This window comes from Seriola lalandi, unplaced genomic scaffold, assembly GCF_002814215.2.
Source record: "Seriola lalandi dorsalis isolate HSWRI2012SDOR001 ecotype SW California unplaced genomic scaffold, Sedor1 jcf7180002054694, whole genome shotgun sequence".
NCBI classification, from domain to species: domain Eukaryota; kingdom Metazoa; phylum Chordata; class Actinopteri; order Carangiformes; family Carangidae; genus Seriola; species Seriola lalandi.
Window position 1 is genome coordinate 48,274 of NW_019525247.1, and position 18,871 is coordinate 67,144.

At 43.1% G+C, this 18,871-nt stretch overlaps 2 protein-coding genes across 3 annotated transcripts; both read left to right on the plus strand.

The window, feature by feature from the left end:
• Positions 1-949: 949 nt before the first annotated feature.
• Positions 950-8,508, plus strand: LOC111668000 (schwannomin-interacting protein 1). Of its 2 annotated transcripts, none has more exons than XM_023423901.2 (7): positions 950-1,227; positions 2,697-2,948; positions 3,796-3,920; positions 4,774-4,882; positions 4,985-5,113; positions 5,255-5,372; positions 5,702-8,508. In XM_023423901.2, the coding sequence occupies exons 2-7, from the start codon at positions 2,697-2,699 to the stop codon at positions 5,800-5,802; spliced, it is 834 nt and encodes a 277-aa protein (XP_023279669.1). In that variant the 5' UTR covers positions 950-1,227; the 3' UTR covers positions 5,803-8,508. The 2 variants fall into 2 exon arrangements, with proteins under 2 accessions (XP_023279669.1, XP_023279667.1); XM_023423899.2 differs by lacking the exon at positions 950-1,227 and adding an exon at positions 1,257-1,408.
• A 558-nt stretch (positions 8,509-9,066) lies between these two features.
• Positions 9,067-17,854, plus strand: LOC111667957 (P2Y purinoceptor 3-like). The gene is made up of 2 exons (XM_023423826.2): positions 9,067-9,262; positions 13,913-17,854. The coding sequence occupies exon 2, from the start codon at positions 14,061-14,063 to the stop codon at positions 15,513-15,515; it is 1,455 nt and encodes a 484-aa protein (XP_023279594.1). The 5' UTR covers positions 9,067-9,262; positions 13,913-14,060; the 3' UTR covers positions 15,516-17,854.
• Positions 17,855-18,871: the final 1,017 nt, after the last annotated feature.

The following is an 18,871-nucleotide window of genomic DNA, read 5'->3' on the forward strand; positions in this document are numbered from 1 at the left end:
CTCCACAGCTCTCTGTATATATCTGAAGCTCGTGTGAGGCCTCATCCGTCTGAGTGAGAACCTTCTGAACTCACTGCGACTGTAGCTGGAGAGACTGTGTCTGTGTTACTATGGAAACATAAAGAGGGAAGTTAGCACTGAGAAGTTTCTTTACCCGTGTTACTCCAGTGGTTCACAACCTTTTCCAACTCATGGCCCATTTGAAAATTTCAAAAGTGTTCCGACATCCAACCCCATAACAATATGGAGGCTAAATCATCTGTTCTCAGATCAGGACTGAACTGAGAGCAGAGGAAACATGAAGCGCAGTATCAGCTGAAGTTAAGGAAACACAGCACAAGGCTGTTACAGATGTGTACACTGTACCTGAGCAGGTTAAATATGAGAAACTTAACTTTTAGCTTTTATATGCATCGCTTCTTATCACTGAAAATGAGCAACCTTCATGAAGAAATATTTCCTCAATGATTGATGTAATTGTTCTGAAGCAGAAACATTCATTTTCCTTTTTAAAAAAATTAATTTTAAAAGTTTATCCTCACTAAAAGTGATGGAATCAAAAAAAAAAGAATGTTTACACACACACAAACACACACATTGATGAAACTTTTATTTCTTCATAGTTTATGAAGTTGTGACAGGATAGGGTTTCCATATTTTTGACCTCTGTCCCGGTCTGTGTGTCCCGCAGCAGCTTCACTGAACAGGTCTAGTCCAGGTCCAGGTCTAGTCTGCTCCACCTCAACAGGAAAATCGCTGATTCAAGGTCTCAGCGGGAATAAAAGTTGTTTTATAAATGTTTCCCCGGGTCAGTGGGACTGTCGCGTCGACATGATGGCAGTAAGTGGGGGTGCTGCTTGATTAGGGCGGCTGAAGAAGGCCTTTATTTTGAAAGCAGCGACAGGAAGTGCCAGAGAAGAGTCTTCAGTCCAAATGTTCCTGTTGTGAAATTCCTCAAGTTCCTTTTGTTCGGGGGTCCGGGTCCGGGCTGAACGGGTTTCTGGCCTGATAGAGGCACAGTGATAGGACCACCGGGACACGGTCCGGGTTAGAGAGCGGACTGAGCCGGACCGGGTCTGAGCGGCTCCTCGGGACACTTTTTCCAGAAGTTTAAGGAAAGTCGAGGGGAAAGGAGGGAAGGAGGAAGATGAGGAGGAGGAGGAGCTGAGCAATGTGGCAAAACTGTGGAGAACGACGTCAGTAGTTGAGTCAGTGTCGGAGACTGAGGTGAGTCCGGTTTTACTTTATTTAAAGACTGAAGGTTTTCATTCTGACCCCCCTGGACCCGGGACAGACACATGGGAACTGGACTTTATTCCTGTTTCTGCTCGTTTCTGCGGTTCTTCCTGTCCAGTGTTGAACCTGGTGTCAGATGATCCGGATCATCGGGCCTGTCCTCACCCTCAGTGTGAGTCACTGTTACTGTTGCACAGACGTGAAGAGATAAACACAGTTAAACTCTGTTTAAAACGTCTGAAGGAACAAACTCAAGAGTTTTAATGTTAATGAACGTTACTGTTGTTTTTTATACTCATTACTTTACATATTACTTTATAGTTACTATGAAGTGATGAACCAGTTCTGACTGTCTGTCTGCTGATATAGTCTCATTCTGCCTGCTCAGCATTACCATGTCTGCAGAAACCAGTAGACCCCCTCAGACAGAGACCACCACAGACCACAGACCACCACTTAGTTTGATGTCTCAGCCGGGGTCTAAAGCCCTGAGGTACCACAAACGCCAGCAGCCATTATTAATCTGACCATCATCTTACTGTTGGATATTAATGACAACAAAGCTGTTTATGACAGAGTAAATATAAGTTTGACTGTGACACTAAAACAAGTCTTCTGTTTGTTTTAATCTTCGTTCTATATTCAACAAAAGACGCCAAAGTTGTCTAAACCAGTGGTTCTTCTTTTTGCCCCTGAGGACCCCCAGGGGTCCTTGAGGGGGTCCCTGGAGGCAAAAAGAACATTTATTTTCTGTATAATTTCATACATAATTAACACAATGACAGAATGTTTGACTATTTTGGTTGTGGGTTTAAACACTTTCTGTAATTAAACATCTAAAGGTCAACATTTTATCAGATGGGGGTCTGTGGTCTAAGCAGTGTCACTTTAGGGTCCTTGATGTGAAAAACTTTGAGAACCACTGGACTAAACAACAGAGCTTTGTTAAAATCAAATGTGTCTAAAACTGGTAAAAAAAATTAGATTGAAATGATCAACATTATAAACTTGAGCATACATTCATGGACCAGAATCATGATATTTTCTGTAGTTTATTTCTCGACATGAAGGTGTAACTACTCAGTCTTTGTGATCTGAGATCAATTGAAGCTGACTGAGGATGAGTCAGTTGGAGTCTGTATTCATGCTCATACTTCTGTCTCCACTGTTTTTTTTTATTTCATAAAAATACCTTCAACACAGCTGTAGGTGTTCAGTGACCTGCAGGGTTTATTATTCAAACAGACGGGTGGTCAGCTCTGTGGATGTGATTACATGAGACACTCTGGTTGTTTCCTCTTCACCCCGGCAGAAATAAAACTACAGTGGACAAACTCCGAATCCTTTGACACCATGTTACTCTCTGAGCACTGGGCAGTGTGTTTCTGGTGCTGTACTGGTTACACTGGGATAAAGTACAGGTACCACTGGGATAAACCTGTGTCCTCCCACCTCTGCAGATGGAGGGAGAGAAGGAGCGACAGCGGGAGGAGAAGGAGAGTAACGAGGCAGAGGATGACAGGAGGAGCGATGATGATGCCGACAACGAAGAGGAGGAGGAGGATGAAGATTCGGAGGGTGCAGCGCTGGTGTGGCAGGAAGGCTACGGTGAGGACAATCTGGGCCTTCCCATCATGCACTGGGAGGCGCTGAGCCTGCGCATCGCTGAGCTGGAGAAACAAGAGGAGGAGAAGAAGGAGAAAAAGGCAAAGGTAAGAGGTCATAGTCTGTTAATCCAGAGAGTTAATCCTAGGTCTGTTAATCCTAAATCTGTTAATCCCAGGTCTGTTAATCCTAGGTCTGTTAATCCTAGGTCTGTTACTACTGAGTTTGTTAATCCAGAGTCTGTTATTCCAGGGTGTTAATCCCAGGTCTGTTAATCCCAGGTCTGTTAATCCAGAGTCTGTTAATCCCAGGTCTGTTAATCCTGAGTCTGTTAATCTAGAGTGTTAATCCTAGATCTATGATGTTTTGTGGATCATGGAAAACAAATCCTCATGATGAGTATTGGGTGTTGATCTGTTCTGTCTCAGACCACATTTAGACCGACACAGTCCGTATGTTTAAATACACACTAATATTTCACTATTTTTTCCCAAACATGACAATATTCTGAAGTTGATACAGGTGATGTTAACAGCATATTCTGTTTGGTTATTCTGAATTCAGCATTTTAATATTGACACATGTGGGATATGCTGATATTATTCAGGTTTTCGGAGCAGTCTGTGGACATGTAAACCGTTCATTCAGAACATGTGTCTTGGTTGGGTTTTTACAGCAGCTCATGACATACAGCCTCGAGACTTGTGTATCAACAGGTTTTTTGGATGTGCACAAATATCACAACACAGACTTTTTTAATTGAAGTTAATCAGAGTATGTATGACTGCATGTAAACAGGAATATTAGTGGAGTAGTCATGTTCATAGCCACATAAACAGCTTAGGAGGAAGGTTGTCTTTTTTGGAATGAGGGCAAAAATCCAGAACACCCCCCCACCCCACCCCACCCCACCAACTTGACGTGACCTGTTGTGTAACTGTCGTGTGGTTTCAGAGTGGAGTCCCTCTGGAGAGAGGCAGAGCTCCGGTGAGCTGGTCGGAGGAGAGAGGCAGGAGAGCAGAGAGCTGGGAGGACGGAGACGACGCCTGCAACAGCCACGTCCTGGCCCTCACCTCCCGGTACACACTCTCCTGATACACTGATCACCTGTCCAGGTTCACAGGCTGCAACAGAAATGTGGAGCTGTGAAGATGTTGACTTCAGCATCAGGATGAAGGATGCTGATGTAGTTATTGATCATGAGCGTGGTCCTGAGTGTCACAGTCATCTTTACCTGTTGTAAAAAGCCGGGGGTTAAAAACTGAAGCCAACACTGAAGACCCAAAAACTGCAGTTCCTCTAATGGCCACTAGAGTCTGGCTCCAACAGTGAGTCAGTCTCCATAGAATCCCATGTTAAAATCCAACTTTACAGCAGAAATAAACATGTTTACAGTCTGGTACAAAAACAGTTTTGCTCTCTAGAGCTAATTTCCTCCTTCATGACAACTGTTTATATGACTCACCTGTTTACATTTGAATTAGGAGTGAAGTTCTGTAGAATTGAGGGCGTGCTTCTTTGAGTGACAGGTGGGCGAGTGTATGCTTGCCATTAACCGTCATGAGCCGAAGTCTCGGCTCCACAGACGCCTCACCTCTTTGTCCATTTCTGGATTAGCTGGGAGTTAGGGGCGGAGTCAGACACTGCCAAAATGGCGACAGTGAGCAGCTCACTCTGAGCTTCAAAACCACTCTTCAGAGACCTGTTGGTGACATCACAGAGGCTACGTCCATCTTTAATTACAGTATATGAGTAGAGCCCAGCAGCTACAAGTGTTATGTTATAAAGTAATGGGGTGTTAATCTAGTTCACACAGTCTGACCTCAGTCTGTATCTTCTCCCCGGGAGCTGAGCTGTTTGTTTCTGGAGACCAGTCCCTGAACCAGCACCAGTATCAATCTAGAATGTGTCCGACTGTTGTGTGTCCTCCAGGCTGCAGACACAGATGAATCTTCAGCTCTGCTTCATCAACAACAGTGAGAGTGAGGAAGAAGAGGAGAAAGAGGGAGATAACAGCAAGAAGGAGAGCTCCAGCTCCCGGGTAACTAAAACCAGTTCAGTATGATCCAGCAGATCTGGACCTGAGTGACCTCTGTGGAGCTGGAAGAGTTTAAATCACATCCTCCTCCCGCCTCTGTTACAGAGAGGGACTGTCCAGGTTCAGAAGAATCCTCCAACTGCTTCTAAGCCAGAGAAACCGAAGTCCAGAGGCTTCAGGAGCACCCTGAGGAGTCTCCGAGACCGGCTGAGGACCACAGACCACAAGACCCTGGTGAGGCTGCTGTGACAGGAGGAGTCTGTCAGACTGTGGTGATGTAGCTCTGTATCAGCTGATCACAACTCTCCTCCTCCTCCCTCCTTTCCTCCCTCCTCTCCTGTTCTCCCTCCTCCCTCTGCTCTTCCTCCTCCTCAGACTGCAGCTCAGACTGGTCCGGTGGTCCAGAGGAGACATGTGGAGCGTAGTGATCTACAGAGCTTCAGTTTAAAGGAGCTCAGTTCTCTCTGCGATTCTCTCAGCCAGACCATCCAAGGTACAGACCCGCTCACAGACAGACCCGCTCACAGACCCGCTCACAGACAGACCCAGACCCCTCACAGACCCACTCACAGACCTGTTCACAGACCTGTTCACAGACCCGTTCACAGACCTGTTCACAGACCCGCTCACAGACCTGCTCACAGACCCGCTCACAGACAGACCCGCTCACAGACCTGTTCACAGACCTGTTCACAGACCGCTCACAGACCCGCTCACAGACCTGCTCACAGACCCGCTCACAGACCTGCTCACAGACCCGCTCACCTGCTCTTCATCCACATCTGTATTTTGACCTGTGTCTTTCTGATCTGTCTCTGTCAGACCTGAGCTCGGACCTTGTGGGTCGCCTCCAGGTCCGGGACCAGCTGAGGACTGAGCAGGACGCCATGCTGCTGGAGGTCCAGGATCTGACCTCATTGTGAAGCAGCCGAGGTTCACACGAACATTTGAACACTGTTTTTATAGGACGATGTCACAGTGACCTCACAAACACCTCCATGTGACCAAAGTCTGAGCAGCCAATCACTGAGAGGACTGAGATGACATCATTCAGCTGCTCAGTGTTTATGTTGTTGTCTGTGTTTATGTGTTTATAAGGGAAATTTAGTCAAGTCCGAGGGTGAGGGTGATGATGGTGATGGTGATGGGGGTGGAGCCTTACGGTACACCGAACTGAGCTGGACACCAGATCCAGCAGTGGACACGTTTTGCCTTCAGACTCAGAGTCGGACCAGAAGATCAGGACCAGTTTCTTCTCCACGGAGTCCACAACACATTCAGGTCCAGGTCCTGTTAAACCAGCTCAACACCAAGACCGGAAGAACCTGGTCAGCAGTGGAGTCTCTGAGCCTCAGCTGTCAAGATGAAGGTTTGGGGTTCAGCTGATGTTGTTGTCAGAGATGCTCAGCAGTTGTGTTTGAGTGTTTCTGTTTGAACCCTGACCTCAGTCTGTGCTGACATCATCAGTCACTACAGCTGTGGAGAAACCACCAGCCGATCTCTGAACTTCCTGTTTGTGTTCACACAGTCACCGTGAATCCAGATCTCCTCAGTCCCACAGTCCTGCTGAGCTGATGATGATCTGGTCTTTAGTCCTCCTCATGAAGACTCGGTCTGACCAATCACATCACTGCTCTGTTCAGGACACTGAGCTCTGAGTGTTGATTGGCTCCATGTACAGCTCATCAAAGTATGATTGATTAATCAGATGTTTCACTGACAGAACAGCCTGTGGAGGGTTTGTCCGCCGTGGAGCAGAGCTTTGATGAGCATGAGGTCAGGTTGTATCCTGTGGAGGTGTGATCCATGTTCCTGTTGATTGATCTCTCTGTGGTGCTATCACGGTAACATTGAATTTGTTATGTCTTTGTGAAGAGGAGCAGAGGGAGATTCACTCAGTGTGTTTTTATAAACCTGGACTGAGACAGAAAACATCCAAAGAGCAGCACCTGTAGTAAACAGAAGAACTTTATTTGACTGACGCGTTTCAGCTTGTGGGTTTCATCAGGGTCATCAGAGAACATATCACACCAAACATTTAAATAGGATACGTATGAAACAAAAAAAAACAGCCAATCATATGTCAGCACATACATATCTGCCTACGGAGCTTCTACAAAGGTGGGTTGGGCCAATCGTTGTCTCAGGCTGGTGGAGAATGTCCAATAGAGGACCTGGGTGCCGCCATGTGTAGTTCATAGCCTGGAGAAGGATTGTCCCAAATGTGTCCATTTGATATGGCATAGCAGCCCCCCAAAAAACTTCAATAAAAAATGAGAATAAAACTTGATGGTGTAAAGCGGTATAGTTTCATACCTATTTTATTTGAATGTTACATGTGATATGTGATGATGACCCTGGTGGAGCCCACAAGCCGAAACGCGTCAGTCTAATAAAGTTCTTCTGTATTCTACAAGTGCTGCTGGAATTTTGACCTCTTTGGACCTTTTCTTTTCTCCATGCACTGTGGATGAAGGTGAAGTTGTGCCAGAAACTTTCCTTTGAGACAGAAAAACATCACAGGACAATGTCAAGTCTGTAGAGACAAATACATTAAATCAGTGTTGTTGATGTTTTCACGCAAAGATCCACTTCACAACTAAAATGATCATGAAATGACACAACCAGTTAGAAATAACAGACTTCATTGTAACAGTGTGTTTTACCAGTACAGTATCTGTACAGGGAGTTAATGCTTGTCAGTGCTTCAGCCTGATGTTGAAAGGGGCTCATGTTAAGAAGCTGCTGACTCTCAGCAATCTCTCTGTTTTCTACTGTAGAGATATTAATGTTTTGTACATGCATGTCTTTGTGTAGGTTTTTAGATCTGAATGTTTGTTCTGTACAATCAGCACAGTTTTATTGATCTGTTGGGTCTGGATATGTAAGGGAAGATATTTTATTCCGTTTTTTGTGACAGTTTTAGATATTTTTCATTGAACAAGCATCATAACTACAGAGTTTTTTTCCTCTCACTTCTACTTGTACTGTTTTTTCTTTTGTTGGCTCGCTGTCAGTGAATTCTGTCTGTAAACTGAGTTTCAGTCACAGCTGAATTTAACTGAATTTACCACTCGAACCATTTAATTCCTGACAGTTATTTCAACACCAGCTTTTATGACATGTAGCAAAGTCGACGTCCAGTATTTTGGACCCAGTGGTTTTCCTCAGCGTCCTGGCCTCTGTTAGTGGGCCGCTGAGTGAGTCGGGGTCCACCGGTCAAGAATCTGTCCCTGACCTCAGACAAACTCCTTCATGTTGTTATTACGTCCACTGTTTTCATCATGTGACCAGCTCTCAGCCAATGAGCATCATGTTCTGACCAGTGAAGATTTTCACTGACGAGGCTGATACCTTTTTCCAGGATCAAACAAGTCTGTATTAGAGGAACCAGGTTAGAATTAACAGGATTATCTAATCATGTTAATTAGTTAATTAGTCAAGAGAAGACCTGGCTCCTGTTAAAGTCTTTTTATTTACCAGAAACAGCGGAAAATATTGTTTACATCATGTAGTTGTTGTCTTTATATTCACAGGTGTTTGTGTATAAAACCTGTTCATGAACTGGAGACTGATTTTAATTCTGTTTACATCTGATTACAGATTAAATAAATAAAGTGTTAGTGCAGTTTCTGTGTGTGTGTGTGTGTGTGAGTGAGTGTGTTTTTAAAACTGATAAGAAATTTACAGTATAAACTACTGTTACCTTTAATCTGTATGATGTTCTGTGTTCACAGGCTACATTTAAAACGTGACACAAATCTGAGCACGAAGACAAAAGTGATTAAACTGTTAAAGTAGAAGAGAACAGAACTGATCCAGATATTAATAAATATAGTCACTGCTGGGCACTAGAATTAAACCCAGTTCTAACAGTTAGCAGTTAGGCTAACACTGTTAGTGCACAGAGACTGAACACAGACAGTGCTCGTCGTCAAAGGTACATGAATGTAAATGTGTTGGTGGAGTCACTTTATCTGTGTGTGTGTGTGCTCTCAGGCTCCATTGAAAAACATCCAGCCCAGCTCAGCAGGTGAGGACACACACATACACACACACACACACACACACACAGACAGGTGAAGCGGGGAGGAAGACTTGGATGACACACTGAGGGACAGGGGGAGGGGCTGAATTACCATAGAAACTGGTGAGACTGTTCAGAGCAGCAGCAACAGGAGGTGAAAGCTGGAGTGGTTCAACTGTCAAGGTCACTGATCCAGACCGCTACGACCCAGATCACTGACCACAGCTGATGTTTCCTGAAGGTTTTACAGGACCAGGTTCTGTGGTCCAGGCACTCTGCAGTCGGAGCCGTCTGGAGGTTTATTCTGATGGGAGACAGAACAGGAGCCATATGGAGTAGAAGTCATCCCGGCACAGGTAAGCTCTCTGTGTGGCAGCAGATTGCAGTGATGCAGGTATTTATGAGTTCATGAGGTTCCCTGTACACAAACAGTGAATCCTGATGCGGCTCCGCAGACCTCAGAGGTTATTTTTAGTCCCGAGCTTTTTCCACAGCAGTAGAGCATCAGTTCACTTTAAACATCAGATCCAGAATCAGTTTATAACTGACTTTAAAAACTGATCTGAACGAGACTGAATATGAATTCAGATCCATCAGGCCGGACTCCGTGTGGTCTGGGGTTTCTCAGAAGCTGTTAGCTGCTCCTGGAAAACTACCTGAGGATCTGGCCTCAGTCCAGAAAACAGAGAGCTGGGATCTGTCACAAAACAGTAAGTTTTCACAAGATCTGGATTCTCAGGTCTTCATTTTACATTCATTTCATTTTGACGCCATTTCTGTCTCATGTTCCTTTATATCTGTAGACTATGATTTAAAGACCAGGGCGTCACTGTAGCACCACAATGCTTTATTTATGGTCTGTTGTTATAGTGACACATTAATAATGTAATCTGAATATTGCACTTGTCGTATTGAAATTTCAATAATATTCAGTTTAATTGTTCAGCCCTAATTACTATATAAAAGCTGGTTGTGTAACAGTGAAAGGTGTAAATGAATAGAAACCAATAGAATAGTAGAAAACAAAGTCCATGAGAGATTTTCAGGCAGCAGCTGGTTTCATTTATCTCTGTGTAAAATTTTTTAACAGACTCAATGTTTGTTAGTTAGTGTGTGTACGTGCACTTCAGTAACTCTTCTTAAACATCACGTATATGTAAACATGTATAGATGTAACCAGGTGTCACTACCTAGAGACTTCAGGTTAAAGGAAGGACTGACACACATCAGTGTAGAGATGTATTCAAACCTAATGAATTCAAAGTCAGAGGAAAACTTAAAGTTGTCTCTATAAATCTAAATAAGTTGGTTTCTACAACTTAACGTGATTATTTTTGAAATTCAGACACTTGCTGTAAGGACAAACTGTCTCTGTCACTGTCCTATAGATTCGTATATTGTGTAAAAAATGAATAGAAGTCAATGTCTGTCTGCAGCTGTAGTAAAAATATCATAAATATAAAACGGTGATGCAGCTTTTAAAACCAGTCATCATCTGTAGTGAAGGAGCAAACACAGGTGATTTACTAAACTACTGATGAAATGATTGTCTGAATGGTTCATTAGAGGAGGTTGTCTCAGTAACCATTAACAGTTGTAAATGTTTTTGCTCTTGGTTTGAGCTCTTTATTGAACACAGCCATTAAACATTCACAGCTCTGGTGGAAACAGTCAGTGAACCTTGGATTTAATAACTGGTTGAACCTCCTTTGGCTCCAATAAGCTGCAACCAGCTCTTCCTGTAGCTGCTGATCAGACCTGAGCGGCTCTCTTCTGCTCAGTCCACAGCATCTCTACTGGATTCAGGTCTGGTCTCTGACTGGACCACTCCAGAAGGAGGATTTTTTTTATGTTTATGGCCATTGTCCTGCTGCATCAGCAGCTTAGGGAAGATGTTTTCATGTTGGTGTTGGTGTCTCATCAGTCCATCAAACATTTTCCCAGTAGCGTTGTGGAGAACTGGTCTTTGACAAACTTCATCTCAGTGATGGAGAACACTGATATGTGCACGAGCAGAGATGTGAACCAGCTCAGGTGATTAATTTAAAGTTCTATTCTTCTGGAACTTTGTGATGTCACAACAAAGCAGTCCCCGCTCTCAGCCAATTTTCTACCAATCACTTACTTTTCATTTCGCTTTCAACTGAAAACCAGCTGTTATTGTAGCTGCTGTCCTGGGAAAACATATTTCAGCCATAATTTCCTCAAATACACCGCCATCACACCCCTGTTGGTCTACGTGGCTTCCATGCACTCACCTCTCTGCATCAATTCCAGACGGGGTATTTCCGTCTGAATTTGACTGTTTGTTCAGCTCATTTCAGTACTGACTAACTGTTGCCATTAGGGTTAGTTTTACCAAGCTAAAGTAGTAGGCACGACTCTTTTACCTGTGGTTGTCCTGTCATGGCTGCTGTGATCTCAGGTAACCTCAGTGATCCGTTTGGTTGAGCTGTTCGAGTCATCTCAGCTGGACGTCCACTTCTATGAAGAAGAGCCACAGAACTGAATCATCTCCATTTATAGACAGTTTGTCTGACTGCAGACTGATGAAGATCTAAACTCTGAGACTCTTTCAGCTTCACGCTCATCGGCTCTTCTTCATCCTCAGTCACTGAGATCTTTGCTGTGAGGCCTGGTTCACATCAGCTGATGTTTTTCTAAATTTCAGAGTGTTTTTTATAAGTCAAAGTGTCTCTAACACACATCTCCAATCTGGATTCACTGACTGACTCCAGGTCTGATAAGGTGTTAGCACACCTGAGCTAAAGCTAATTGGCGTCAGTCACATACCTTTTCCAGCCCACACTGTGAATGTTTGAATAATATATGTATATATGTAATATATGGACATCATGAACTTCATAATTACAAAGGCTTCCCTCACTGTTTCTTGCCTCTGTATTTGTGTTTTCCTGTTAATATGTCATGTTACTGGTTGACACATCACCCCTATTTACTTAAACTCTGTGGTGCTGGTATAACCTGAGGATGGCCCACTTCACACTTACACGATCACTGCCTGTGTGCTGATGGTGAGCCTATGAACTGAGAGCTGGAGACTGACTTCATGTTGACTTTGATGATCCTGTAGCTCCCCTCCATGTGAAATACAACTAGAGATGGTTTTTGTAAAGACAGTCTCCAGTCAGTCGAGTGAGAGTGAGGGCTGATGTTCAGAGGGAGGGAGACACCTGAGGTTGTGTGGTTACTTATTGCTGAGCTAATGGGGTGAGAAGAGACTGAATCAGCAGCATACCCTTGTACACAGGAAGGCAAACAAGCACTAAGAATCAGCAGCGTACAGCAGGAGGTCAAACAGATTGTGTAAAGGCCCCAGTCAACAGTCAGAGAGTCGGGGGTAGATGGGGGTAGGGAAGCACCACCTCTCTCCAGTTAAAGAAAACTAATGTAGAGCGTTTTTTACTTCAATTGATGATTTAAGCTAGATGCTAACATCAATATACTCTCAATGTTAGCAGGCTGGTGTTTATGAGGTAATATGTTTAGTTACTTTTAGCTTAGCATTGAACACAAAGTACAGCTGAGGCTGATGGTTAGGAAATATAGTGTTGGACAAACTGAAGTTTTGACCTGATGATGATGAAACTTAACAGATCATCAGAGACAACAGGATTCATTCATTCATCCCAATTTACCACTCTGTTGTTGTACAGATGGAAGTCCAGCTGTGGAAACGCACATTACACTGAATTTATCAACAGGTAAACATGGAGGAACTGTAGAGGCTGATTGAATCAAAGCATCAACCTCCGGGGCTGAAAACTAAAGCCAACACTGAAGTACCACAACTGCTGTTCCTCTAATGACCACTAGAGTCTGTCTCCAACAGTGAGTCAATCCCCATAGACTCTCTTTTTAAAATGTCCAACTATACAGCAGAAATTAACATGTTTACAGCCTGGTACAAAAAACAGTTTTGATCTCTGTAGCTAATTTTCTCCTTCATGACAACTGTTTGTATGACTCACCTGTTTACATTTTATTAAGGATTAAGAACAACTAACAAATCCCCAGTTAGTTAGTCATTATTTATTCAAGAGGTCTCATTGAAACCTGAGAACAAATCACAGAACAATCACAAATATTAAAAAATATCAGCAGGTAGAACATGAAAGTTCCTCATTGGAATTAATGTCTCATACTGCTCATTATAATCCACAAACAGGCAACCTGTGTGGAGATGTTAAAACTGGGGTAATTTGGAATCTCATACCCCTGGTATGAGTATGTATCTTATATGTCAGAATTAGAGTTGCAATACTCTAATAATATAATAAAAAGGATGGATTACAGTTTCCAAGTGGTTTGCAGATAAAGAAAGAACTGAACAACATAGTTCACATGCCAATCAGAATTAAGTCTGTAATATCTACATAAACCAGTGCAGACTGCAAAATACATTTCTTCTGTTTTGAAATAAACTTTGTTTGAGTATAAGGAGCAGACTCTAATCTGAAATGTAGTTCTTAAGCAAAGTGTTCAGTGTGGGTTTTGTGAGACAATTTGCTGTCTACCTAAATAAATAATGCTTCAGTTTTGTCTTAATGGAAACATAATTGATAACAGTACAATAATACAATTTCCTTTGGGAGCATGGAATGGAGTAGAAACATCAAAGCTCCACACTCATTATGTAATGAGATCATTATTTAATGATCTGGTTTGTTTGTGATGGTGCTGAGCATGGTGATGGCATCATCAACATGAATATTGACCCTTGAGTTCTCAGTTGGAGAATGAATGGAATGTAGTGAGGAGCAGGGGACTAAATATTGATCCTTGAGGGACACCTTTCTCCACTATTTATAGACTAAACTCCACTACAATGATTAGTTAACAGAATCATCAAAACTAATGGAACAACCTCCTGGTTATTTTGTATAAAATAGCACTTACATTGGTAGGATGAAATTCAGTTGATCAGATGAAGTGAGACCTTGAATGACTGTCGGTGGATAACTGATTTGTCTCTTTATCTGTAGGTAAACACCCACATGGATCCAAAATCATCTGAAAATCTACAGCTCAGGAACATTAACACTGGATGGTGCAGAGTACGAGGATGACAGAGAAGAAGCTTGACAGAATCCCAGGCGTACAAGTCTCAGCCTTGTTCAAATCCTTCCTCACATGAAAATCACTTCAGTCCTCACAATGTCATCCAGAGGTGGGCTTCCTCCCAATATCAGTGTCCCAGTCCTCCATGAGGTCCTTAGTTCCTCACCCTCCTCTTCTCCCTCCATCACGTCTCCATCTTGCAGCATAGATGAGTCCTACAAGTACATCTTCCTCCCCATCTGTTACTCCTTCACCTTCATCTTCAGCATCCTCCTTAACTCTGTCGTCCTCTTCCGTTCCTTCCGCCAGACCAAACGCTGGAACGCCTCTCTGATCTACATGGTCAACCTGGCCTCCACGGACTTCATGTACGGCCTGTCGCTGCCATTCCTTGTGGCCAGTTACATCATGCGTGACCGCTGGATCTTTGGGGACTTCATGTGCCGCCTGGTCCGTTTCCTCTTCTACTTTAACCTCTACTGTTCCATCTTCTTCCTCACTTGCATCTCTGTCCACAGGTACCTTGGTATCTGCCACCCAATGAAAGTCATCACACTGGAGACCAAGAAGGCTGTCAAGTGCACTTGTGTCCTAGTTTGGATTGTGGTTTTTGCTCTGACCTGCCCTATCTTCCGGTTTGCTCAGACTGGTCATGTGACAAGATCTGGGGGGCCTGGCACCAATGCAAGCAGTACTGGCAACCCAAGCCATGAGATATCATTGATAAATGGTAATGCAAGCCATGGTAACTTGGGAGGGGTCACTGAGGAGTACCAGAACTGTTGGGACGATGCCATTGATAAGGAGTTTCCTGATTATGTACCCTATGGCATCATACTCCACCTGCTGGGCTTTTTTGTACCCTTTTCCATAATAGCTTGGTGTTACTCTCACGTTGTTCTGACCATATTCAGGACTCTGCATTCACGGCCCTCATCCCGCAGAGGTCCAAGAGAAGGAGGACATGAAGGAGTGGACAGAACAAGAACAAGCCCTGTGATAGTTGGGAGGGAAAGAAGAGGAAGCAATGGACTGTCAAGGCCAGTGAGAAGAGATGAAGGGATTTCCATTTTTCTTGGCGCCCACTCTCCATACGCCAATCGCAGACGTAAATCTATCAAAACCATTATCACCATCACCCTCCTCTTTGCTCTGTGTTTCTTCCCCTTTCATGTTACTAGAACCATCTTCCTCCTGTTGAAGGTGACTAACAGAGTCCCCTGTCACACCATGACCATGGTCTCCATGTGCTATAAGATTACGAGGCCTTTGGCATCATTCAACGCATGGCTCAATGCCCTCCTTTACTTCCTGACCAAAGACAAGGGTGGAGCTCACTGCTGCCAGATAGTAAACAGCAATACCAGACAACATGCTGGGCTTCTGTTGCCCCTGAGGATGATGGGAAAAGGAGAGGATCCAGAGGAGGGAGGGATGGACGATGGAATTGACAATAAGGAGAATAAAGCATTTCATAACAGTCCGTCATACATGAAAAGAGCCAAAGTCAGGTATATAGTTGAATGAATGTTTTTAGAGAGAGAGATGAGAGATGAATGCACTGTAGGTTTTCTTTTACTGGAAAAATTATCATATTTAATATGAGCACTGCAGCTAAAGCAGTGATTCAAAATGACCTTCTTATTTCTAATGTTTTAAAGTTACCTGGTTGGTAAATGCAAGATGAATGCAAATGTAACACCTCATCCAGGTGAATCTCTTATTGTGTTGTGGTGTATATTTATGATGTGTGTTACACTGGGATCCCTAACTTCTGTCTAAATGTCATCCAACCAGATCTAGAGGAAAAAACCCTGTTCAAATGGCTACAATCAAAAGGCGAGGGTGAGACACACTGACTGCTCAGATGGGCATATGGGTACATTTTCAGTCTCTCTGTGAAAGCGCTCACAGTGTTTAACAGAAGTAATCCTGTGAAGTATGAAAAGACAGAGCCTGCATACTCTCACAACTTTGTACACCTTGCCAGTTGCTGTTGTTAAGTGATCGTGTGAGTTCATGTCTGCACCATTATCCCTGTTTGTGCAAGTCATTATGCCTCGCCCTGTCAATGATGGCAGGCTAAAAGTTTCAGACTCTGTTAGACAATCTGACAATCAGTGTTGGGCAAGTTACTTCAAAACTCTAACTAATTACTCATTGGAAAAATTATTATATTACTTAACTAATTACAAAAGTAATGTGTTACATTAGTTACTTTACTTTCATAACTCAGCCCAACTTTTAACCTGCTCCAAAGCCTTCACACTTGCACGTCATATCTTTGGTATTTAACAAGTGTAGAAACAGAAAAAGAAATTGTGGTCTAATGAGCAGTCAGACTTACTGACTAATCACCAGCCTCAGTGACAGCATGGTTACACAACCTTCAACTCTAGATAAAACTGCTGACTCTAGGCGTACTCATGGCTAACACTAACAAGAACACACAATATGTAATAAGACAACCTTGGAATTACCAGGAATCATATTTTTGCTCATTTGGTAGAGGCACTGCCTGCCCCCATTCACTGATGATTCACAGTTATGAGATAGGTTTTCACTGCCATTCAGTCTTCAAATATTTTTCTACCAAACACAGTGATGATCATATGTTGTGATGATGGTATGGTCATTTGAACCACTTGTTTGACAGGAAGTGCTTGGCAGATCAGCATCTGAAGCCCCTCCCCTCGCACCTCTGTGATGTCAGGGTTTGTCGGGCTGCTTCTGACAGTTTTTATCACTCCCTGAACCTGATGTATGAAGGGTTTGAATCTCTGTTTTTGTTCATTCTTCACATGATTAATTCAGTTAATATTTGTGTGTACAGCTACACTATGAATCCCTTCAACAGAGAGACTGAAAAGTGTGCTTCATTATCCCTGTTTGTGCGACTCATCATGCCTTGCTCCTGTCAATGACGGAAGGCTTTTCACGCCACCTTCAAATGTAGCCATTCAGAACAACTTTAAACCCTTACACTCTGCTATCAATATAGATTTAACCACCAACGAAGACAAAACTGACTGAATTTTGATTCATGCCTTCACTTATTCCAGACTTCAGCGTTTTTTGTGTTTTTCTCTTGTACAGCCCCAGTCATCTGTCAAAAACCTAAACAGAAAATTTGATCACTTTTTACCAGCCTCAATCCATCTCTACTGCCAGCGTCAGAGCAGATGTAAAAAAAAAACTCTGCCTTTTAGATCTCAGTACACCAGTTACACCTGTAAATACTCTTCATTCTGTTCATTTTCTGCAGTGGCCTTGACCTTAAGTCTTCCCTCTTGCCTTAGAAAGCTTCTTCATTGGAAACACATTATGTAGAACCGACTGCAGCTTATTTGACTGGTTCACCACATCTGTAACCTTCATCCTAGATTTTACCATTTTTAATCTTCATTGTTTTATCATTTTATAATTAACATTGTCACCAGTTTTGTAGTTATTACTGTTTCACTTTCTGTGTCTCAATTCAGGGGTCGTATCCTTCGAAGGACGCGGTCTACGAAGGCCTTTAGCCATTGTCAACTGTCATGGCTAAACTAAAATGAGGTGGTCCGAGCTAGAGAGTTTTGAAAATTGATTCCGTAGTGATCATATAATCCATCGATGATAGTGATGAATCTTGGGATAGATTGGGCCACATCCGTTGCCTGGGAAAACAAAGGACGCATTTCTCTGCTACATTTAAAGGAACCTTTGAAATGGGAGGCCCCTGAACTGAGACACAGCTCCTGTCTTATCTTAATGGTGTATTGATGCAGCATACAATGTTAGTACTCCTGCTAATATTGTTTTTTGTAAATATGATTCACCTTAAGTGTGATAATGCACTCAAATAAATCTTGATTTGACTTAAACCTAAAGTGTTGGACAAGTTAAATTTTACCTGTAGGTTGTTTGTTTGAGGACAAATCAGTGGATCATCACCAAAGTCATTAGGATTCAACCCTCTGAGAACCATAAATGAAAAGTAGAGACAGGAAACAGGACATGATTTTAGGAACTGTTAGCCGTTCTCAGGGCAGCTTGTGGATGTATTGATGACTAGCTTGCAAACCTGACAAAACATGTCAGACAGCTTTGGGACGGCTGCCAGTGTGAAGTGAACATCTGCTCTGAATGTTTTGTCTTAATGGCCCAGCAGCAGATATTTCTGTTGGCCTCCACCTACCAACTCCTCAGTGCAGCAAAGCAGGCTGAAACAGCAGCAAATACCAAGTGTGCAGTCTACGTGATTTGGACAGCTGAGGAACACTGGAGTACACAGAGGAAACCTACGTCACCTACAACATGGAAAGTACAGGACAGAGGTCTGAATCCAGACCCTGGTGTTGCTGTGAGCCACAGACCCACTGTGCAGCCCTTTGGGAGCTTCTCATTTATCCTATCACTGTCGTATCTCAGAACATTGTCCAGAGGTATGAGTTATGTTATATTACAGCTACATTATAGCACTCTTTCCGCACAAACCACCAGGTACCAGCTGTTACAGCGGTCTCACTATACATTCTGCACTAAAGCTGTTGAGGATCATTATTCTCTAACTGGAACCATATACAGGTTACTGTATGATGTTTCTCAATTCTGAACCAGCTACTGTTTCTGTTCTGTTTCTTGGCACCATCTGGTCGAGGCATAAAAAACACACTGCCAACAATAAACTAGAAAAGGAGCGGTTGAGAATCTTTCTTCTGGACTGTGTAATGTTAACGACCCTGTCCTCAGACAACCAGAGAATCACAGGATCACAACTTCTGCTTTCAACTGTTAACAGAGCATTCAGTGTAGGATTAAATACAGTTAGGTGGATAATTATTATTGGTGATTGTTGTATAGTGTATATAATCAATAATGAGCAAACCATTTGTTCTTGA